Consider the following 22,673-nt stretch of genomic DNA (forward strand, 5'->3'; position numbering starts at 1 on the left):
AGCGTCTCATTTGAGGTCTATATTTTCTTATAGTTCATATACAACGTAGCACCTCTAACAGGTGATCTTGCGCAGCGCTCGCGATTTTCTCAGGAATTGAAAATCCTAGAATATAACATCTCATGTCTCCCAATCCAGAGATCCATCACCGGAATAGTTTGGCCTGCATCCTCAATATTCGTATCCCACTCCCTGGTAATAGCTCGCTGTATAGCCTCCTGGACCTCAACACTTGCCAATATTTTCTGCGCATGATACGGACCAAAAATACTTGCTCGCACAGCTGCTGACAACAGCGCTTTAACATGGCTTAACATAAAAACATACGCAGTCTGCTGCAAGCTCATTCCCGATATACAAGCGATTGCTCCAAAGAGGGGAGCTAGGTGCGCCGATGCCGCAGGCAGATCACTCGAGGCAGTAGACGAGGCGGACCGTAGAAGTACTGTGAATTCCTTCAATGCCTCTACATATTCTGCTGAAGCTCCCCCTATCACCGCGGAGCTAAACGAACGATCCCATATGGAAAGCAAAGCCCTGCCCTGTGCCACGGATGCCCGCCTGCCCACCGCACACATTATTGCAGCATCCAAAGCGTCATCGAGCTCCACAATCGCCATTGGGTTCCTATGCGCGGCAAGGGCAAATGGCAATGTTGTCGAGGCATATGATCCAAGGGAGAAGTCTAGGAACTCGGGAAAGGACGAGGCAGGGCGCGTATGTGCTAGGTAGGACTCGAGTCCGCTGCTGAATGCAAAGGAGCCCAGAGGGAGCGCGGAGTCTGCGAGAAGAAGCAGGAAATGATGGGCCGAGGATGATAATGGTCCTGGAGGATCCGTAAGCTCACATACAGGCACCGGAATAGAAGCAGGCATAAACGCCATCACCTACCATCACTTGTAGGAAGCCGCGGAGCTCTTGATCCTGATACGGCATTTTGGTCGCCATTGCCGTTCAGACGAGCCTTGGCTTCTTGCAGACGCCTTTCGAGGTCGGCAATTTCATCTTGAACTCGGCGGGCTGGCGACTGCGGAGAGTTGGTTTTGGTGCTCATCGGAGCAGCATGATAATGAGACTTTGGGAGCTGTTGTGCAGGGCCCCCCCCAAAAAGTCCCGAGTACTGTACGTGCAGCTAGAGCTACAGTAGGTGAAGAATCCGGTATGTGGGGTGTGGCTTATCGATGCCATTTAATATTGACTCAGCAAGACCATCGTAACTGGTGCAGGCTATACGAAGTGCTACGGAGTACGCTTCTACTGGAGCACCCAATACGAAGTAGTATATCTCAGATGTTATTAGATCTTCACCAACTCTAGCTTTGCAGGGGAGTGGCACGGAGTACTAAGGGACCTAGGTACTGTACGAACAGATCACCAAGTCTGGTAATGAGTACGCACAGATCCCAAAGCAAGGTAATAAGTACGAAGGTATAGTACTTCATACCTTACCTAGGTACGAAGGTATCAAGGGCCCTAATTATATACATTGCTTAGAGCTGCGGCACACACTAGTTTCCCACGAGCAACTCGGTCCTGGAAGTTGAGGCTGAGTATGAGGCTGTCTAACAACTAACTTTTATAACATCCAGCCCTAAGGTTTCCAACTCCCGGAGTTCGTTCTTCTTGCGACGATCCATGGCCCACGACCCCCGACCCCCGAACAAACAAACAACTTACAGGGCTTTAAATGCCTACCGATCCACACGAGTTGGGCGCTTTGGTTGGTCGGCGTGTCACTTCACGCGTGTGCTGTCCAGCCGAGAGGATATTCAGGATGTCTGGGGCTGAGAATTGTGAGAATCCAACGGCTCCACATAGAGGTCTGTAACCTCGCATCTCACCATGACACCACCATGCTCACCTGCCTCAGATGTTGGGGTCGTTGGATGTAGCCGCCTTACGGCGTAATTATACTATTTTAGGCCGTTAAGACTGGGCAAGTTGCTAGTTTTGCAAGGCTGGAACGGTTGCTGTTTGATCATGATGGGACGACCTGGAATCCCTGCGTTCAAGTCAAACTCGTTCATAGCGGAGGTATTGGCACATTGCTATTTGTGCCATTATTTGATATATCCTAAAGTCGATGTGCGAACGACTCGAGTGAGTCAGTAGTAGTCTCCCGGGAAATCATTGCAGGTAGGTCTGCTAGGCAGACAGTCACCTGGGCAGGCCCCCAGGGCGAATAAAATGTTGTCCTGTACATGGACTGTACTTCGTACTACGCTGCAAGCAAGCGCTACTGGATGGCTTCCTTGTCAAGGGCCTTCCTCTCTACTCCCAAGTCTCACGCTTGGAAATTTTCATCGACGATCCAGCAGCATGAAACGCTGTGCCGCCATCCTGCCGCTGGCACCGCCTTCAAACAAACATGGCCTGGCCTGGAAATTGGCCTGGAAATGGTTCTGGACAAACAGGACCGTGGCTAGGAAGCTTGTTTGCTACTTTGCCGCCTTATGGAGCATCTCTTGTCGCGGTGAGTCGGTGAGGGTTTGGTGTGACGGAGCAGCACAGCCTGGAGATCCTTGGTTAATCACCACCTTCAACCACCCATAGTATCAGTGACTCAAGGCCCCCCGCTGCTTCTTCACTCATATAACAAGCATACACCCTTACTGAGTATTGACTTATGACACACTGACCTCACTCCAAAAAAAAATTCAATAGCCTTATAGCAACAGCCTTATACCCTTTCGTGAAGCTCCTCTCCAACTCTCCTCTTCCTAAGGCCCTCAGATTCAATAAACATTGAAATATATCAGAAAAACACACTGAGCTCAGGTATCGTGCACCTGCAAACCGCCAGTATGATTGTCACTTTAGCACTCCGAGTTCTCCAAGTAAGCTCCCCAAATTAGATATCGGCTTTCCCCAAGCTATTCGCTTCCAGTCCTAACATTCAACCTACAGCTTCTCTTCGGCGCCGTTGTTCTTGCGCTCTCTATTGTCTTGATCAAGGGATATGGCCCGGCGATGGCGGGAGCAACCTTAGGGAAGGCACCTGAGGAGCCCCTGATGGATTATGGCGCATTCTGTGGCGCCGCCGGGATATTGATCGCTGCCATCGGCATAGCGGCCACATTCTTCGAGAAGCTCCAAGGGATAGTGATGTTGGCCTTGGATGGGCTTGCGAGCTTTTTCCTTTTTGCTGGCGCAGTTGTAAGTCTTTTCTCACCAACACTCTACACGGACCCTAGCTCATAATCTCAAGGCGTATGCTGCAAAAGTTGGTGCCGGAAGCTGCACAGATGAGACATACAAAGGTTATTTAGTGAAGCATTTTGATCTCTTCCGGCCATCCATATACAAGGAGTATCATACTACCGATGTCGATAAACGGGCCGGTCTCATCGAAGATGATATCCACGGCCGATGCCGCGAGTTCCAGGCAAATACCGCATTTATTTGGTTCATGTTTGCATGTTTTGTTGGAACTTTCGCCCTCGGCTTCCTCGCGAAGTCCGGAAGGCGAGGCGGAGCAATGGTTTAAAGAGAGAGTGAACCAGCGTACAATGAATGACTCGGTAGGCCTGGAGAGCTGGCTAGTTCATCTAGAAGGAAGTCGCGAGGACTCACGAGAGTTTTGGAGAATCCCTCCAATGTCTAATGAAATGATACCATACGCTCTTGATACCGCCTAGGCAATAATTGTTTTATAAGGGAAGTCGGGCCTTGGAATTGGCATGGCGCTAGGAGTGAGCAGCTTGACGATTGCGGGAACACTACATGGATCCGTTATCTACGGTCTTGCCTTTTCAGCAGATCACATATATACACTCACTTGCAACTGCATTTGGCTGCCCATACTTGCAAATCCCAAGATGGGCAGATCTACTCTTAAATCCTAAACTATCCTCCTAATAAGATCTCTTCCCACATGTTGACCTCCGTTCCCAAACTCATAATTTGACCCAACCCCGATATCCCTATTTCCCCCTCTTTGGAAACTCCAGCTAGATAGGACGTAAGGTAGTTTTTATCCAACCCCACGGCAACTTAGCCTCAACTGTGTCACATCACACTATCTCCTAAGCACGGTTTTCTCAGAGTTCATAGGTGCTTGTAATATCTAGTGGGTTATTCTATTTCACTCTGTTGATAAGGAAGGAGGATGTAACAGCTTGCTGATTACCGGTTGCATTTCAAACAGAGTAACATCAGCAACCATGGAGAAACATAACTATTCAACTAACTATACATCTTTAAATAAGGCTATTGACTTTGTCAGCGGTTCTGGGGGAGATGAGAGGGGGGGAGTGTGAGTGCATGTGAAGAAGTTTTGGTTTTTGTTGCATGTCGAACATCTCATCAGGTGTTTGGTGACAACAGCGAAATAAGCGACAGATATACGACAAACGAGAGAAATTTGACGTATGGGATATGTTTAACAAATGAAAGAACGTTCGACAAGCAACAAAACTCCTGCCCTCTTCCCGTTATGGTAATAGGATGCAGATTCGTTGCATGTCCAGCGCCGAGTATCTAGCAGCGACAGTATAATAAGTGACAAACATCCAAGAGGTGACAGACGTTTAAGAAATGGTGTATATTTCATAAATGGGATGATGTTCGACATGCAACGAAACTACATCCTATTACGGTAACGGGAAGAGGGCAGGAGTTTTGTTGCATGTCGAACACCTGCGGCGCACGATGGACAGGTTGGCCGCCAGTTGGGAGAAATGTTCGACATGCAACAAAACATTTTCTCAATTATCGCCAGAAAGAGTAGGAGTGAAAGGCATATGGTTTTTGTTGCACGTCGCACTCGATTTGAGACATTCGACATGCTGGTTAGGTGGTGAGGGGGAGGCAACAATAGCGACAGTCTACTGCAGGATTTCTTCAGGTTTTCATTCATCTGGTTTTATTGTATAGTTAGTATGGATATAGGGTCGCATTTATACATGGTTCGTCTTGTCTCACCCAAGGAAAAGCCAAATACATTTTGACTTGGCTTTATTTAGAGCATAACCGATCAATATTTATTATAGCAACTGTAAAGGAAAGGCACATGAGAAAAGAACATGGTTAACCCTTACTAGGCCGGATATAGTTTCTCGAAGTCACGTAAAGAAATCTGGCTTTAGCCTTCCTCGCTTGTTCTATTCAGAAGAAAAGAGGGATTCACGTAGCAGCTAACGAACACTGGTAGTGGAAGTGAAAGCAGCAAAATCTTCGATTGATCTCGATTTAGATACATACATCGAGAGTAGATCAGCCTCGATGTTCTGGCTGCTCAATTGTAAAGACAGTATCAGACCCGACAAAAAAGCAATTTGGCAGCGCATTTCATTTCCTCATCCACTTCCCACCGCCACAGACTGAGCCCAATCAATTTAGGTTCCTCTCTACACTTCGAAGGGTTAATACCACGTCCAGACAGATAGTTGGAAGAAAGTACCTCTGTTCGTTGGGTTCTCAACTCAAGAAGCCGTCATAACGGACCGGAGAGGGCTGGGACGGGACGCGGCTCCTTTCGGACCTTGACCAGCACCGACTGCGGGTGGGTTTCGAACCTGCTGCATAGCTGGGACGCTAGGAGGCAGGCCCTGACTCGACGGGGTATCTAGAGTTGGTTCCTCGCCCAATGCGAGGTTATCAAACTGTCAATCTAGTCAAGTTGTTAGCTTCAAATTGATGACATAGGCCAAAAGGGTGATAATACCGTCATAATATTCATCATCGTCATCAACTTCGGCCAACTGCTCGAAGTTGACCTTATAGCGGAGAATTCCACCAATTCCACCAAATCCTTTGACAAATTGGTTGCCCTCAGAAGAACGGTCCGATACGAACTCGAGGGTGGCACCGAAGTCTTTATATTTCTCTGCGATCCACTCGAGGAACGATTCTTGGGTCACCACATCCATTTCTTGACCTGTTTGCCTGTCCATGAACTGGTCACGATTCGAAGCCTCTTCCTGCTTTGTGGTGTGTAGAATGATCTGAGTTCCATTGCTGTCCTTTAGGGTCCAACGGTTGATCTCGAGATTTTCGAAGACAATTAGTGTTTCGACTGCACCCAATTCGAGGGCTTTTAGAGTATCATCGACACCATAGCAGACTCGTCCAGTATCTTGGCTGATCTCCTCGAAGTACTTGCCAATAAGCTTCTTCTCCTGAATAAATTTGACATTGCCGAGAGTCTCCGAAGCCAGTTCAATGGCTTGGTTGAAACCATTTTCACCACCATACGACACATCGACGACCTTGATAACCTTTGTTTGGAGTCGGTTGTCAAACATATCAGATGCATTCAGGTCATTCTTGAAATCTGCCGAGCCAGCAAGAACGATACCACCAACGTTAACCTTGTCAGCAGTGATGAAGTTTTGGACTGCCAACTCAGCAACCTTCCGAACGTAGTTGTGGCGTTTCTCGTCACGTAGACGCGAGAAACGAAGAGCAGATTGCCCACCACGGCCGTGCTTCTTTGGGAGATCGACAGAGAATTTGTGGATAACGTCGCGTGTGTTTCCGCTCAGAGTGCCAAAGAGAGTTCCGTTACCATCCATAATAATGAATCCAAACTTCTGATCCGACTCCAGAAGTTCAGCCAGAGCCTCAGTGTGAAACTTATTGTCACAGAGGTATAGGGATGTATTGATCGGCTTGAACGGCTCGAAGTCGATGTTGACCCTTCTTTCCTTGCCCTCCGACGTCAAGATTTCACCACAGTAGACGACCAAGCCATTCGGGGGGACCTTATTGTACAACTTCAGCCGCTGCTGGGTGGAAGTGATGGCGGATAAGACCGACTGGCGATTGACGCGGGACTTGATGTTCGATGCAGTGCCCTGTGAAAAAAGAGTCAGAAAGCGGTTATGGCCATCGGAGGCTTTGAGTCAGAACATACGTATTCTTCAGCCAACATCTTGGCAGCGCGGGAGACCTGGTCCTTGGGTGCTGGAGGAAGTTTTAGCTTTCGTTTCATACGGCACCGCGATTACTCACGAATAATCAACGATATCATGGATGTTCCATTTCCCCTTGCCGCCTCCAAACGCTTGATCAACTTTTTCACCTTCCATATCTCGATATTCTTCTCGGCCTCATTCGCTTGGGCGTCACTCATCTTGGCGGCTGGAGGCGCTTCACGATGTTGATAGTTGAGGTGCCGGTGCCGTTCTGCGATACAAGCTCAACTCTGCAGAACAAACAAAGCCAAGTTGTACCTGTTTTCTTTGTATCTGGGAGGTGACGTTGGGTTTGGGATTGTGGGTGAAGGGGATCCGAGCCGACAGGCTTTTAGCGTTGCTAGGGCACGTGCATGTCCTGAAAATAGTGGGGTGGGGGTTCGGTAATAAGGCGGACAGCAAGCGGACAGCAAACTTCTCTAATAAACTCCTCGGTAGCAGGTCGACATATAGTACTCCGTTGACATTCACTTCACTTAGACAAGTCTTATTGTCTACCTACAGCTACAAGGTTACTACAAGTCTGGAGACTCAAGGTGCAAAGTATGCATTTTAAATGACCACCGTGTCTAAGCCTCGTGGTCTCTACAAGTTATATGTTCTTTCCGGGAACCTTTACAGAGTCAAAGGCTGTAAGACAGTGCCGAGCCTCTAACCCCATGTTGTAGCTGGTAGCCAAGTGGCTAATGATCGATTTAAATGATAATAGTACTTTGTGACCTAATGTTATTATCCATTCGTTTCCTGGAGGTTGCATGCTCGGTAACCTTTATGCTGTTTTTGGCACTTGGCAACGGTATGGTTCTAGTAAAACTACACTGTTACTGAAAAAGTTGCACGATATATTGTCCGTGGACAAGCATGCAAGCGCCAGTCTCTTCCGCTCCGAGAACGATATTGTACTCTACAACTGTAATACTTCAAGGTCTAGGCCTAGCTACAGCGTGCTTCTTACACGTAGCTATAGCAATAGAATCCTACAGCACCGCAGACAGGGTCTTTGCAAATATTACCGACGGATAAGTTACAAACAAGATTCCGGCCGCCCATCTCCTTTTGGGGGTAATTACCTAACAAGTGAACAAAGTATACCCAAAGAACATTTTGATCAGACTAAAAGTATCCGTCAGTTCTTTTTCCAGGAAGCGCTCACAATCTAGTGAATGGAGCCGGATCAAATTGCTATTTGTTGAGAGTCTCCCATGCAGCTATTCCTAATCTTAACTAAAGAGAGCTGAGAGTTATTACATTTTTACCTCGATATTTTTAAGTTACAACCACTCAAGCTAGTACTACAAGTAAGATCCGGAAATATAAATTTGGCAAGCTAAAGTCGTGTGTGATCTGCAAAGTTAAAAGCCTGCTTCTAATCCTTGCTCTCTATTACCGCCCTTCCTCCTCTTCAAAGGCCCCTATATCGCCATCTTCCACCACCGTCATCGAGTTCCTCCGGCCTACTCAAACCAGTTGCACAGTAAAAGCATTGCCTATTCGAAGTTTCCTTCGAGCAGAAATCTGCGGTCTGTAAAATCGGGTCAGTGTTTGGACACTTCCTGGGATTTAGGATTTTATTAGAGCGAGCGAGCCCACAGATCCTAGTCTCTCCCATACCGTTGCCGTGGCCGCAAGTATGCATTATGTGCACTATCTTACACATTATGATTATATTTATTTTGCTGTATTTAGCAGGTGTACTGTTGAAACTGATACTCTAGAAACAAAATCGGTTGTGTAGAGCAAAGGAAGGATTTCTGGAGAAGAATTTGGCTGTGGCAACGGGCTATAGCCAAGCTTATATAGTTTTCATTGCAAGCTATACATACGCCAAATCAATAGAGTTGTTGGAAGTTCCTTTCGAGCCGGACTCTAGGCCTTGTTGGACAAAGGCATTGTTCGGACTCTTTGTAGTAGTGCATGCCCCTACGCTTTATCCTCTTCTGTATGCTTCGTCTTCACATCTCATATTTTCTTTATTGCTCAAGGCGTATTTACAATTCCTTTCGTTCTTTTCCCAGCTTAGTCGTGTATAATGTATTGTTAATTATGAGCAGACCCTTTTCTCCTTCGATCTCTAGTCGATATAATCAAAGCGGAATACGACCACGTTCTTTGAGTAATAATAGATTCCCAGTTCAGCCTAAGCTTCTAACAAAGGGACGTAACTCTAGAGCTGAATAGAAGTTGCTCACAAGGGTTAATGAATGAGAGCATGGGCCAACAAATGCTCTAATAGACGCCCAAAACCCACCCCAGGCTTAGCATAGGCATTTGGTGATAGTATTCTCCAACTAGAGGAGGGATACCGTGAAGCAATTGTTTGACCTTGCACTGCCTATGCCCGTTATGCACCAAAGCAAACAGTTAAAAGTGTCCTCGGTACCTACTGCAAGGCTTGCTTGCTACGAGACCAACTGACCGCCTGCTAAAAGTGAAGTGGCAGTTCAGCGCCTCGCCTCGACTACCTATATACCCAAATAAGCGGTTTTCCTTTAACGATAAGATATTCCTCGCCCGTGGCCTACTTGTAGACATGGGTGATAGATCTTCGGAAGCATTAGTCTGGTGACTGATCGGATGGGGGTTAGCCCCACCTGAAATGAAGTTATATCCTGGCACCAGCGACAGCTCGTAACCGGGGCTCCTGCCTGTCTGTAAAAGGGACTTGAGTTTCAAAGTTACGAGCGAGTCCCTCTGGCTTAGAGCCGCCCTTTTGGGGGTTTAGAATAATGGGGTGTCCTAGGGGGCCAAGCATCTTTTTTTATATCTTTTTGTAATATATCTTTTCTATTCGGGCTATAGAAGCGGGGAGAAGCGAAGTCGGTGAGAAAAGGCAGATTCAAGTGTAAGCAAAATGCACCTTGCCACAACAATGAAAAGAGACGGTACGTTCAAAACTCATTGCCCCAAGGCCTATTGTCTCTAAATCAAACAAGTGGCGCAAGCGCTTACTCTCGAAGCTTCGGCGGTGTGAACTAAAGAAGCTGTGCAAGCAACGCCAGCACGGAATCTGGTTAACTCTTGACATTAAACATAAGAGTTCTGTATTCTTTGGTTCTGGAACCACAAAACAAATTTAATCATGCAAGATGTGTTATTGATTGTTTTGGAGGGATGAAGTGGCAAAGTAGTGCTCCACGACACGCTATCTGAACGAGCTCGAAACTTCGAGTAATGAGACGCTGATATAGAAAACCGAAACTGAGTTTGAAAATAGTCTTAAAAGGGCCTCTCCATTGGAGAGGTGAGACGCTGCTGGACATGCCCGTTTTGGGTTACGGAGCATTAAAGACATCGAATAAGCTATACAGCTTAGTCCATGGTTCACTGTATGCATAGACTTCTCTAAAAAGGATTAAAACCAGTATTAGAATACCGTTTCATATTGTACTTAGTGACAATTGTTAACTAAGATGTTTGTATTGTAAAGCTTGCATGTATATGGTCTTGTGAGAGAGCTCATACGAGGTACTCAAATCGACGCTTTTCTCCAAATTATCACTTCGAATAGTCTGTATGCTAATAATGGAATATTAGCTTCGATAGAGACCAGAGCTCTTGCTAATTCGGGAAAGCCGTTTTTGGGTCTTCGACGCATGACGGTGGGCAGAACGTCGGAAGGAAAAACTTCATTAGCATTTGCTTCTAAAGGTCAATTCAACATGTTAGCATGTGATTCAAGCTATCTTGATTCCGACTCTCTGTGTTGGCGCAGCAAGAGGGTCACCCATGATACTCCACTGTCGTCGATGTTCAGATTCTAGTGAGCTGGGTTGCCTCGAGGTTACAAGCATATAAGGTGGCTATTATGCTTTTGGGGATGTAGCCGCCCAAGTACTTGTGACTTTAAGAAGTTTTGTTTCGTGTCCTGTACGTACTAAAGTATCTATTTCACAGGGCAACGATTAATGAATTAGTCTTTAGAAATGAGATATTTATCCCCTCACATCGTCTGGGATTGCGGTGCCCGGAGTATTGACGGTAGAATTATTATCCACGATATAGAAGTATGTCGCAGCAGTAGGGGCCTAAAGGCACGTCCAAAATTGAAGCCTATAGTTTCTCAATAAATTAGGGAGATTTCTACCACTCTTGATGTAGGTCGTAAGGAACATGGTAGGTCGTAAGATCTCAAAAGGCAAGATGCTGGTAATCGTGGCCGGCGTTTGCTTACTAATAGAATTAGTCCACTCTGCTGGTTGTAACCGTCATACCAGCGAACGAGCTCCATGGACTGTGTACCTATGGAGTGAAAACAACTCAAACAATTTCAACACAAAATCAAAATGTCTTCTTCACTGCCAATGCTAGTGGCAGAAACGATCCAAACCGCCTCTATAAAACGCAACCCATCACCCTCCCACGACATCAATCCCTCCACCTCCGCATCTCAAAAACAGCCCGTGCGATTCTCCAACCAGGGCCTATCATCCGAGTCCTCCCTCGACAAGTGTGCATATGACGACGAGGGAATCGATGACGAAGAAGATGAGGAGGATGAGGAAATCCCGTACAGCGTGCTACGACCAACGCCGCGGCGGGCAAGCTTTGGTCCGCTGCCGGATTTGAGGTTCGAGCAGAGCTATTTGGCTAGCATTGCCAAGGCAGATACGAAGTGGAAGGTGGCATTTATTACAATTAGAGATCAGGTATGTCGGTTGGAGCCCATTTTCAAGCTGTATATATGCTAATGGGCGGACAATGTAGGTCTTTCTCCCTTTATTTCAAGGAATGATTTGGAACCTTACCCTGCATGGATGGAGATATTGGAACCGGAGCGCTCAGCTGAGTGGAGAGGGTGTGGGAGCTAGGGTGAGGAGGTGGTGGTACAGAACGAATAATTGGAAGCTGCCGTCCTTTGCGAGGGACTTTAGGAGGGATACGAAGCTGTCGGCGGAGGTAGGAGATGTGAGTTGGACCCGCTCAGGGCAGGTGCCTGGCTTTACTGATATTATGTAGTATTACAAATATCAGAATATGGGCGGTGATTAGAGGTACTAGTATAAGTAGATATGGTAGGCGTTTTCAGCGAGACTGGTAGGGCTGCATGGGCGGCGTTTAGGGCATATACATTCAGATTACTTTAATGATTCATTGGGCATTGTGCATATATGGCTTAGTATCTATACTCCATATTGCGGTGCTCAAAATAGGCTCTATGCCGATGACAACGGCGTTTGATCATGCCTAAGCCATATTTGTACCAAATAATGTACTGCAAACTGTCCCGCTGAACGCGCTTTCTATTCCATGCTATATTACAATTCAACTGCCCCTGCTTTCCAGATATTCGATTGAAATTCGATGGTTGCCGGAGTTGAAGAGCCCCTTTAACCGACATTTATCGAAGGAGTGAAAGCTGGAGGCTTTTCTGGACTCCCGCGGAAGGCTAATGGCGACCTGGGAGATAAAGGGGCTTGAGGCGCTCTAGGAGACTTTGGTTGGATGTCGATAGGCTTGGTAGCATCTTCAGATACAGATGGTGCTTTTGCTAAATTGTTCGTCGAAGACAACTCTGATGGTTGGGCCGGACTGGGGGCTTTTGAAGACCTATCTTTCTCCGGGGATACATGAAGTTTGATAAATGTTTTCTTTTCTGGGGTCGGCGTCTTGACCGGGAGTTTGGCCAGAAGCCCATTCCCATGAGCTTCCTTTATCCCACCCTCCATTTCGTCATCATCATCAGAGAGCTCGTCCTGGCCATCGGCATCACTTGCAAACGAGATATTGTCTTCCTCGTCTTCATCATCACCATAATCGTGCTCGCTCGCGTCATCCTCGTCCTCACTAGTCATTTCGTCGACATTGTTATATCCTTCAATGTGGCGGCCCCCTTTTGGTTTCCGGTCGTTGGCAACGGCCGCCGCTCTCCGAGGTCGTCCATTGACATCGTCCTCATCTTCAAAATAATCATTAGCGCCATCAGCTCCTGCAGTGGCCGTGGTGCCGCTTAGAACAGTTTCCCCATAAGTACCACCCTGTCGAGCCTTTACCTGGCGACCACTTTGGGTAACTGTGGGGACACCAAGGCCTTCAGAGGGAGTGTGAGTACCGGTATTACGGGTTGACCGGCGGCTTGTAGTTGCGTCGGTGGACTCCTCGTCTTCCTCGTCAGAGTAGGTATACTTGATCCGCTTCCCCCGTGTTCGGCCCTCATACAACGAAAAGCCAGGCTCTGGGCGCTTGAATTGTTGTTTGCGAGTTTGTCGGTATTCCCGTCGCTTGCGTTTCTAGGATAGAGGTTTAGTATTTCGTACAAAATATATCATCTACAACAACATACCTCTTCTGTTGCCTCGAATCGTGGGATTGCAGCCATCATTTTGGAACTCAAAAGACGTGCCTTTTGGCCACCGTCTTCATTTGCCAACTTCTCTGCCTACATACACCAAGTCAGCAATTTGCCAGAAAGAAATCGCGGTGATAATCAAAGGTTTGCGGCAGGGGATTCAAAACGTTGCCTGCCAGGAGAAGTCCGACTAGCACATCAATAGATTTATCACAAATGCTTACCAGTTGTTTCAGTTCGTTTATATCACCTGCAACACTCCACCAAGTCCGCTCGCCGCTAATGTGACAGCTCTCCCTATATACCCTGAAATGCGTATCATCAAGGCCCTCAATCAGATAGTACCGCCGTCGAGACCCATCTGAGCCCCATGGCTGTACAGATAATGGTTGATTGAGATCGTCCTCATGCCGGCTCTGTTTGTAGGAAGCGTTGATTATACCCTTGATGGCATCGGATGACGAGAGGGACCATAAAATAAGTGTACGTAGGAGGGTGAGCTGGTGGCGAAGTCAGTATTGTAGGCAGTAGTTCGGATATTAATAAAATCAAAATAATAGCGTGGTGCTTGTAAAGCGGGAGTCAAGAAATTTGAGGGATTTTGGGCGCATGAATCCTTGGTCTAGCGCATATATCCTAGAAGGGCAAGGAAGAAATGCCTATGCCTTGTTTTGGAAAGTATATAACGATTTGGAGGATACCGAATATTGTATAGTTTGATCCCAAAATAGTAGGAAATTGAACACTCACCCGTTGAGTTGGCGACATTGAAGCAAAAGTGGCGCCTCCTGATAGCGGGTTCTTGCTCTCCCAGTCCTTCGCCCATTGTGATTTATGTGTCGCTATAGCTTCCTCCAATGCACGATTATAATGTCCGGCTCTGGAAGAGATGCAATGTTAGCTTTAGAGACTCTGCGACGGAGCATGGAGTTGCAGCGTCATACTTAACATCCTGCTTTCGATTGAGCAGCAACCCCAATAATGCGCAAAGGAAATGCTCTCCATGTTCTCCCGGGACCGTATCTACCACATCGCGTTCGAGTTCTTGGGGGCCGAAATGTGCAAGTGATTTTGGGAAAGCTTCCGTGAAGCGCGAGCGGAACATGATGATGAACTGCGATTTGCGCGTCAGTAACCGTAAAAGCACACAACCACGCGTTTTATACGCGTTAAGCCACCTAGAAAGTATACATGTCGGGGGTACATACTGCGATATCTGGGTTATCTGCGAGAACATATTCATGCGGTGGTGAAGGGGCACGTTTTGGTCGGGGTGGTGAAGGTGAACGCGAAGGTGAAGCCTCGATAGTGGGCTTTGCTGAAGGGCGCGGGGCTTTGGAAAAGAATTTGAGTATCCCATCCTTCTTAGTCAATTGAAGATCAGTCTCATCCTCCGATGGGACGGACGATAATTCGGAAGAGTCGTCTGACATCATGTTTGGCGGCGTGGTTGTTGTTGTGGTTGTGGGGAAGTTGCAAGTAGTGTGGAGGAAACGTGAAGTCAGGATGAGCTCTAGCATTTGCCGACAAAGCGCGGTGACGGGGTTGGTTGGGTCATTGGTCTAAGGGCAAGGCAGTTTGGTCACGCACAGCACATGGAAGGGTTGGTTCAGGAAGTGGATATGCGACATTCCAGTTGAATCCGAAATAAGGTAGAGTCGAGGGCCGTTCTATAGAGTACAACAATAGTTTGTCCGTGTCAATGTCATGAACTTGCCCCGCAACCCAACGCCATCCACGCCACTTCCATTTCGCCTCCCATCCTAGAGATGAATCGCCTTGTCGACATACATATTATCCAACTCCACCCACTCTAAACCTTCCTTCGTCCCCGGTATTGAAGTGTTGATCCAAGCTACTCGCGGCAGCCGTGTGAGGCGATGGAACTGAGAACCGTCGACAAGCTAACAGACCACCACCATGTTTGTCCATGACCAAAAGAGAAATCAATCCTCGAGTTCTGAATAGACATCTTGAGGCGGTATTCGCGTATGCTGATGCCGGGATAGTAGCAGTATGTACCTTATATATTGATCTGCCGCCTAGCCGCGAAATAGTCGACTCGCTTATCATGTTGAACATCCCAACACTTGCTTTGATGCAATTGAATCTATTGATGATTTCGGGAAATACAGCAGAACTACTACCAACACCACCAGAAGAATGCGCTCCACGGCTCAACAGCTCAGTGGCAAAATCATGAGTGGATTGCAAGGACACAAGTTACTCGTCGTGAGTGAAACCCTTTATAACGGGGCTCCATCCATTCCAAGTAGCAGAACAGAGATTCCAGCAAGTGATAAATGAGACGTCGCAAATTTGGTCGAGGGAAGCCAAACTTGGGGGTTGGTAGGTGGCCTGCAAACTCGGCAGCCGCAGAGAGCTCCAGAGCGAGCGTCAACCTTCACCCGGCGCGTGCGACACACTAATATATCGCAAATCCGCACAACAAATTGACATCGCCACGTTAACTATTCTGACAATGGATTTTTGACGCGCTTGTCGCTAAGTGGCAAGTATCCGTAGATCAGCCCTTAGATTGGCATAGGGATGCACAACGACTTCGTTGACGATCGCTATTATATAGCACGACAAGAGGGGCTGAACAAAGAGACATGAAATGAAGATATACTTGGTTTGGTCTGCGATAAGTGGATGTGAGCTGAAAGCAGGAGTTGATCGGCTTGAGCTTATTCAGGGTCATGAGCGCGCTCAGTAGCATATTGTAGAGACGGTTAAGTAGAAAAACGGAGGAAACGGAGGAAACAGTAGCAATCCTACCATGGGAATCCGTTCTTTGAGTCGAGCATGGCGGTTTCGAGAGTGCATTGCTCGACTTGACCTTCAGGCGGTGCTGGGCAACTTCGCAAGTCGTTGATGAAGTAGCGGAGGCGCAGACGCGCTAAAAGCCCAGGCCGACGGTCTTGGAGCCTTGAAGCCTTAACGCCTTACAGTAGAAGCCTTAACGCCTTACAGTAAAAGCCTTACACGTCAGGTTCCTTAGCGAGGGTTTTTGGTGGGCGCATCACGTGAGGCGGCTTTAGGGCACCCACAAACGAATTATCGCGAATTTTGGAACTTTTACCGACGACTTGAGCGAAGCCGAATTCCATCCTCCTCCCATCCCCCATCATTACTTTTTCGGCATCACAGTCAAGGAAGGACGATGGGTCGCGTCATTAGAAATCAGAGGAAGGGCCGCGGCTCTATCTTCACCGCAAATACTCGACTGAACAAGGCGCCTGCGCAATTCAGAACTCTCGATTACGCTGAGCGTCATGGCTATCTTCGCGGCGTCGTCAAGGACATCATCCACGACCCAGGACGAGGAGCACCACTAGCAAAGGTCGTCTTCCGTGACCCATACCGATTCAGACTTCACACCGAGACCTTCATTGCCAACGAGGGAATGTACACTGGCCAATTCATCTATGCCGGCAAGCACGCCAACCTGACCGTCGGAAACGTTCTCCCTCTCGGCTCCGTCCCTGAAGGAACTGTTATCTCAAACGTGGAGGAGAAGCCAGGAGACCGTGGAACTCTCGGTCGCACATCCGGCAACTACGTGACTGTCATCGGACACAACCCTGATGAGGGCAAGACCCGTGTCAAGCTCCCATCTGGCTCAAAGAAGGTCATCAGCAGCAATGCCCGAGGCATGATCGGTATTGTCGCTGGTGGTGGAAGAACTGACAAGCCCCTGTTGAGTATGTGGTACCCTTATTTTTTGGGCTAGGATTCAGCTGCTAATAATATTCACAGAGGCATCCCGTGCTAAGCATAAGTTCGCCGTCAAGCGTAACTCATGGCCCAAGACTCGTGGTGTTGCTATGAATCCCGTCGACCATCCTCACGGTGTATGTGATTCCGATTCCAATATGCAGGATGCAAGATTGCTAATAAACAACAGGGTGGTAACCATCAACATATTGGTAAGGCTTCCACGATCTCGAGATACGCTACACAAGGTCAAAAGGCGGGTCTCATTGCTGCTCGGAGAACTGGTCTGTTACGTGGTACCCAAAAGACCAAGGACTAGAGGGTCGTGGGGAGTTTTTCTTTGCTTGGGAAATGCTGGCTGCGCATTTTATGTACCTCTCGGAAAGCATAGCGAGAATGAACAAACTGCGTTGGGCAAATCTGCTCTAGTTTCCTCGTTAATTGAATGAATCGAAGGACGATCATAGCCCGGCGTGAACGTACGCGAATGTCCTATTAACTGAATAGAAAGCCCTGCAGCATCCAAATCGAGTAAAAGATACTCCCTAAGGACCTAGGTACCCACCTTGAGGTAATCCTGGAGCGGAAAATATCTACCAAACTAATCGTATTAAGCACAACCTGTAAAAACAATAAGATCAAATTCAAGAAGACTTCAGATTAGATTCTGCTATCGAAGCTTTGCACTTGGCCGAACTAGGTGCTGTAATTTGGGCCCTGCCGGCCCCTGGGACGGGCGACCTGACCCGGGGGGGAAACACAGCCCCTCCAAAAAGGAACCCCGCCAGAACATAACAAGATCTTACTCCTTCAACCAACACAAACCCACCATCCATCCTCACCCCAAAACAATCAACATGTCTGGAACCAAGGAATACGCCCTCCTCTGCCTAGAGAATCCCCTGCTTGGTATGTATAACCTATTTGGTGCTTGAATTCTGATTTCCGCGTTTTTCTTCATGTGCGAAGTTAAAGCGGTCAGCTTTGTGGAACCCCATTCTCCAGGGCCAACTTTGCTATCAGTTGAATGAATTCTTAGGCCATGCTAATTATTTTGACCTACAGATATCCAAGCTGTGGGTGACGATGCACTCTTGGCAAAATACGGCCTCAAGCCCAACGATGCAATCCTCAGCGAGGAAAAGCACCTCCCTATCTACGAAGACCTCCTGAACAACTACAACGCAAAGTTGATTGCTGGCGGAGGAGCACAGAACACCGCCCGCGGCGCGCAATATATGCTCCCACCAAACTCCGTTGTCTATCTCGGCGGTGTTGGTGACGACAAGTACGCCGCTATCTTACACGATGCCGTGAAGCAAGCCGGCCTTCGTGTCGAGTACCGTGTGGACCCAAAGCACCCCACTGGCCGCTGCGGTGTGGTCATCACAGGCCACAATCGCTCTATGGCCACCGATTTGGGTGCTGCTAACCACTACGATCTGGACCACTTGAAGAAGCCCGAGGTGTGGAAGCTCGTTGAGAACGCTACACATTACTTCGTCGGCGGTTACCATCTCACGGTCTGCCCACCAGCCATCATGGCTCTGGCTGAAGAAGCTGCGAAGAACAACAAAGTATTCGTTCTCTCCCTCTCCGCACCATTCATTGCCCAGTTCTTCAAGGACCAACTGGATGCCACAGCCCCTTACTGGGATTACGTTGTCGGGAACGAGACCGAGGCGCTCGCGTATGCTGAGAGCCATGGTTTGGAGACCAAGGATATCAAGGAGATTGCTAAGCATTTGGCCGCGCTGCCAAAGGCCAATACTAAGAGGGAGAGAGTTGCTGTTATCACTCAAGGCACCCTACCTACAATTGTTGCTGTTAATGGTGGTGATGTCAATGAGTATCCAATTCATGCGATTGACAAGAATGAGATCAACGATACCACAGGCGCTGGTGATGCGTTTGCCGCTGGTTTCGTTGCCGGCCTTGTTGCCGGCGAGCCTCTGGCACGATGCGTTGACCAGGGACAATGGCTGGCAAAGCTTAGCATTAAGGAGTTGGGCCCCTCGTAAGTCACTATTTTCCAAATCTTGGGCTATCACAAGCATGTCTCTTTGGAGTCCATCCATTATTTTCATTCATCCTCTACGTACAATTTGGAAGCATGCCCTTTGAGAATCAACTGACGCGGTAACTTTGCAGATTCCCATTCCCCAAGCAGACTTATAAGCCTGCCAGCCAGTAAAATATAATCTGTTCTTTTGCATCGAGATTTTGTAGATGGCGTTCGGAAAGGTTTCAACAACGGGAGCGTCTACAATCTGATGATGTGGCGCATATGAAGAGATGACCATTAACGATCCTCCACGATCAGGCATAGAATAGTTTAGCGTTAGTAAACACGAAAAGCCTTGCCCAGCGAGTCTGTGCTGTGATGATCGAATGTCAGAAATGACTGAGACGATTAGTGGTGGCCGTGTCATTCCGCACACCCGATGGAGGATGCGCCGATTGTAGTTTAGCCTTCGAAAACCAGACGGCTTTTCGGGATAACAATATATGCCTAGGTAATATTCATTGGTTTTCCATGAATCGAAACTTAAGCCCTCAGCCGCCTTGTCCACCGGGCGGGCTTGAACGATATCCCCAGCGAGGCTGAGTCTGGTTATCATTGTACTTCCCGAGCAGGGAGCTTTGTAACATGAACCGCGTATCAAAGTCAGTCCCGCCTGGATAGAGAGTACTGTTGTTGCCATTAGCAGTAGGCGCTACACCTCTCTGTCCACTTTTGATACGTTGATGTGCTGGGGTTGTGTTTCCAAATATGTTGCTTGAATCTGAAAACTGAGAGGACATGGATAACGGTCTGAATTGCTGCGTGAGAGATTCCTGTAGTAGTTGATTGACGGCTTGTGAAGTTGGATTCGAAGTGGGTCGTGGGCTGTTTTCTCCCCAGGAATTCCTCGATGATCCACTATATCCAGTCATTTGGTCAAGAGAAGCGGCAGCAGCCACTTGTTGCTGACGAGTAGAAAGCGGAAATGGTGAGAGCTGACGTCTAGTGCCGGGGCGATTGGGGCTAGTTGGCTGAAGTTCATTGGGCTGTGGTGTGAAGGCCGAGTTCCATATGCCTGGTAGGCTGGGAAGCATTTTCGGGGTGACTTGGTGAGGAGACCGGAGACCGCTCGAACCAACAGGTGCAAACACCTCATTCGCAGTAAGGCTATGCATACCGTAAGACGTTTCGTCACTCCCATCCAGTTTACTACCATAAGACTCAACAAGGTTGTCCACCATTCGATGCATGTCTGTGTCGATACTGTTTCGTAGCTCAGGGGTTTCAGGTCGGCTGCTTTTGACCGACTCATGGGCCATGGTGGTGTCTATGATTGTGCTGGAGGCCTTCATTGGACTTTCGAGGGAAGATACTGGTCCCTTAGCGCTAACTGGACTGGCGATACCAGAAGCGGGCAAAGCCTGATCGGTGTATACGAAGGCCCTATCCCTTAGAACGATTGGGTACTTTGGGTCTCCTTGGAGGACGAGGCCACAGAGCAGTATATCTCGCACACGAGCTAGCATTTCGACATCAGGGCTCTGTCGTTTAATGCCAGTATCGGTCATGCTTGGCTTCAGGCTACCGCTATCATTGGCGGCATAAACGTTGCAGGCGTGTGGGAGTTGAGGGTCTCGAAGAGGCTTGAACCCCACAGTAGACTCGTCCTCTTCCAGCAAGTAGTTGATTGAAGGTAGAGACTCGGCAGGAAATAGGTTAGCAAGCCGTGTTAGCACGTCAGCATATATCTTCCACATCTCCCTACTATGCATACTCAGCGGGCCAATTTTCAAATTAGCCACGATGAAGTCGACCTGGGAGACAAGCCAGACGCTGTATTGACGGAGGGCTGGAAGAACTCTACGCGTAACGGCTGTGATATTCCCCTGGGACTGGTTTGGGAGCGGTTCATGTTGCGGAAGACTCCCGGCAGCTGCTGTGTCTTCTAGTTCTGGTTTCAGTACTTGTAGAAGCATGGATAACATGCGGATGTTGAAGGCCAGACAGAAATAAAATGACCGAATATCCGCTTCAGAAGGACCCTCCTTCGATTCTGTTTCTTGGTTAGATGGCTATGCAACAATCGGATATTATTACTCGCCTTCAATCTTTTGGCCGGAAAAGGACCCTGCGGCAATACTTGTAAGGACTAATTTCTCATGGGTCGCATCAAACGACTGTTCTTTCAACAACCTAGCTAGCCGTGAAATAACTTCGTTTTCGAGTTCTTCGTGCGTAGAAAAATCAACACCCTCGTAGAACTTGGCTTGGAGCAAAACAAACCACCAAACTAGAGTGCTCAAACTGTCAGTCTTTGGTTGCGGGCGCTTTTTCTCCCAAGCCGAGGTGATTTTCTTGAACTCGAGCTCGAGGTTTCCCTTTGCCAGTTTATGCGGCTCGTCGACAGCAAGAGCTCGATAAAGTTGGTAGACCGCATCCAGGTGATCTCCGTCTGCAAGAGCAATTACTGCCATCTGATTATGCGCACTTCCATCCGTTGGAACTAGGGCATCAGCCAGTTCATAAAATCCCAACGCCGGTTCCCAGCTCCGATCCTTGGTTCGCAGGGTGTTACGGTATCGGGAAAGATCGCCCAGGCGGAGAAGTGTAGCATGGCATGACATATCAATGAGGTGCTCCACCTCGGGGGAGACCGTAACACGCTCATCGACGGAGAGCGGATCAAGATGAAGTCGATGCGCAATCTGGCGAAGCTTTCTCATACCCGCAAAGTGAGATGCCAGGCGCTGGATGTAGCCCCTATAAAAGAACTGGCTTGTCTTAATAAAGTCGACATAACGTTTCTCCACTTTGCGCCTCTCAACGATATGTTTCTTCTGCTCCTTTTGGCGGAAATGATCGACAACCTTCCGGTAGCGCTGGTTGATGTTGATATGCGCATCCCAAAGGCGCCCCTCCACCCCTGCCCGATGGGCATATTCAAAGTCGAGGAAGATAGCTGCTTCACAGGTTATGCGAAGCCTCTCCAAGTCAGCTTCTGGAAACCACCTGGGTACGAGGGGTGCTCACTGGTTAATCAAGTGGTCAACATCGTCAAAGCGAGCGGTTTTGCCCTTCAAGAGCAATTGGAGGTCCTTCTCGATTTCAAGCGCGCTCCTGCCCAAGCCATCAGCTGTCTCTTCTCTGTTGCGAACAAATAACCCTGGGGGAGAGGCAACTCACGTCCAATTCTGCGCAGCCGTTGTAGCCATTTCGAAGGTTGTCTGTGAACGGAGATTGTTTGGGGCCCCACGGCCGGCTTGCCAACTAGATCTGCGCGTCGAAATCCGCAAATCGTGGATGGTAGATGCGATCCATAGATGTGGTCAGGTCTATTTGTAAATAAAAAGTGAATACCAACCAGGTACTGGCTCCACAGAGATGGCTAGGCAATGGCGACGGGAAGGGGGCTCAACAAAGCTTGCCCTAACGAGAAGTGAGGAATACGGCCCCTATAGGTCGCAAGGGTCCTTTAGAAGTCGGCGTGGAATGTCTTTGCAGCCTCATGTTCTCTTCTCTTCTGATGTTTCGGCAGCGGGCAGCCGTGAAGTGAAGTGACGAATTCAACCTCTGTCGTTTATCGTTTATCGCCTACGACCCAATTCCCCCATGTTCCTGCGGCCAGTCGGCAACCCCTGTGCGATCACGCTCAGCACAGACCGACAAGGCTGAAGTGCCGGCGCATTGCTGTTCGCGGCCCCGAACTTCCCCACACAAGGCTTTCTTCTGTTTTGCTAAACATCAT

At 48.3% G+C, this 22,673-nt stretch overlaps 8 protein-coding genes across 8 annotated transcripts; 4 read left to right on the top strand and 4 right to left on the bottom strand.

Annotated features, from left to right (window-relative positions):
- Positions 1-89: 89 nt before the first annotated feature.
- Positions 90-1,054, bottom strand: BP5553_06970 (Uncharacterized protein; the record flags this gene model as incomplete). The annotated part of the gene is made up of 2 exons (XM_032015593.1): positions 90-826; positions 892-1,054. 2 exons carry the CDS (start codon positions 1,052-1,054, stop codon positions 90-92), a joined length of 900 nt encoding a protein of 299 aa, XP_031867862.1.
- Positions 1,055-2,804: 1,750 nt separating this feature from the next.
- Positions 2,805-3,487, top strand: BP5553_06971 (uncharacterized protein; the record flags this gene model as incomplete). Its single annotated transcript, XM_032015594.1, has 3 exons — positions 2,805-2,837; positions 2,908-3,156; positions 3,209-3,487. The coding sequence occupies 3 exons, from the start codon at positions 2,805-2,807 to the stop codon at positions 3,485-3,487; spliced, it is 561 nt and encodes a 186-aa protein (XP_031867863.1).
- A 1,936-nt stretch (positions 3,488-5,423) lies between these two features.
- On the bottom strand, positions 5,424-7,075 carry BP5553_06972 (N-terminal of eukaryotic peptide chain release factor subunit 1, ERF1; the record flags this gene model as incomplete). The annotated part of the gene is made up of 4 exons (XM_032015595.1): positions 5,424-5,603; positions 5,643-6,797; positions 6,857-6,906; positions 6,955-7,075. The coding sequence occupies 4 exons, from the start codon at positions 7,073-7,075 to the stop codon at positions 5,424-5,426; spliced, it is 1,506 nt and encodes a 501-aa protein (XP_031867864.1).
- Positions 7,076-11,200: 4,125 nt separating this feature from the next.
- On the top strand, positions 11,201-11,906 carry BP5553_06973 (DUF1770-domain-containing protein; the record flags this gene model as incomplete). The annotated part of the gene is made up of 3 exons (XM_032015596.1): positions 11,201-11,563; positions 11,622-11,822; positions 11,874-11,906. The coding sequence occupies 3 exons, from the start codon at positions 11,201-11,203 to the stop codon at positions 11,904-11,906; spliced, it is 597 nt and encodes a 198-aa protein (XP_031867865.1).
- A 338-nt stretch (positions 11,907-12,244) lies between these two features.
- BP5553_06974 (Uncharacterized protein) lies at positions 12,245-14,723 on the bottom strand (the record flags this gene model as incomplete). The annotated part of the gene is made up of 6 exons (XM_032015597.1): positions 12,245-13,144; positions 13,198-13,293; positions 13,428-13,703; positions 13,954-14,083; positions 14,148-14,317; positions 14,412-14,723. The coding sequence occupies 6 exons, from the start codon at positions 14,721-14,723 to the stop codon at positions 12,245-12,247; spliced, it is 1,884 nt and encodes a 627-aa protein (XP_031867866.1).
- Positions 14,724-16,369: 1,646 nt separating this feature from the next.
- Positions 16,370-17,242, top strand: BP5553_06975 (putative 60S ribosomal protein L2; the record flags this gene model as incomplete). The annotated part of the gene is made up of 3 exons (XM_032015598.1): positions 16,370-16,910; positions 16,966-17,060; positions 17,114-17,242. 3 exons carry the CDS (start codon positions 16,370-16,372, stop codon positions 17,240-17,242), a joined length of 765 nt encoding a protein of 254 aa, XP_031867867.1.
- Positions 17,243-17,780: 538 nt separating this feature from the next.
- On the top strand, positions 17,781-18,944 carry BP5553_06976 (Uncharacterized protein; the record flags this gene model as incomplete). Its single annotated transcript, XM_032015599.1, has 2 exons — positions 17,781-17,832; positions 17,989-18,944. 2 exons carry the CDS (start codon positions 17,781-17,783, stop codon positions 18,942-18,944), a joined length of 1,008 nt encoding a protein of 335 aa, XP_031867868.1.
- A 535-nt stretch (positions 18,945-19,479) lies between these two features.
- On the bottom strand, positions 19,480-22,140 carry BP5553_06977 (uncharacterized protein; the record flags this gene model as incomplete). The annotated part of the gene is made up of 4 exons (XM_032015600.1): positions 19,480-20,981; positions 21,069-21,910; positions 21,959-22,045; positions 22,112-22,140. 4 exons carry the CDS (start codon positions 22,138-22,140, stop codon positions 19,480-19,482), a joined length of 2,460 nt encoding a protein of 819 aa, XP_031867869.1.
- Positions 22,141-22,673: the final 533 nt, after the last annotated feature.

Source organism: Venustampulla echinocandica (genome assembly GCF_003357145.1).
Source record: "Venustampulla echinocandica strain BP 5553 chromosome Unknown scaffold_5, whole genome shotgun sequence".
NCBI classification, from domain to species: Eukaryota; Fungi; Ascomycota; class Leotiomycetes; order Helotiales; family Pleuroascaceae; genus Venustampulla; species Venustampulla echinocandica.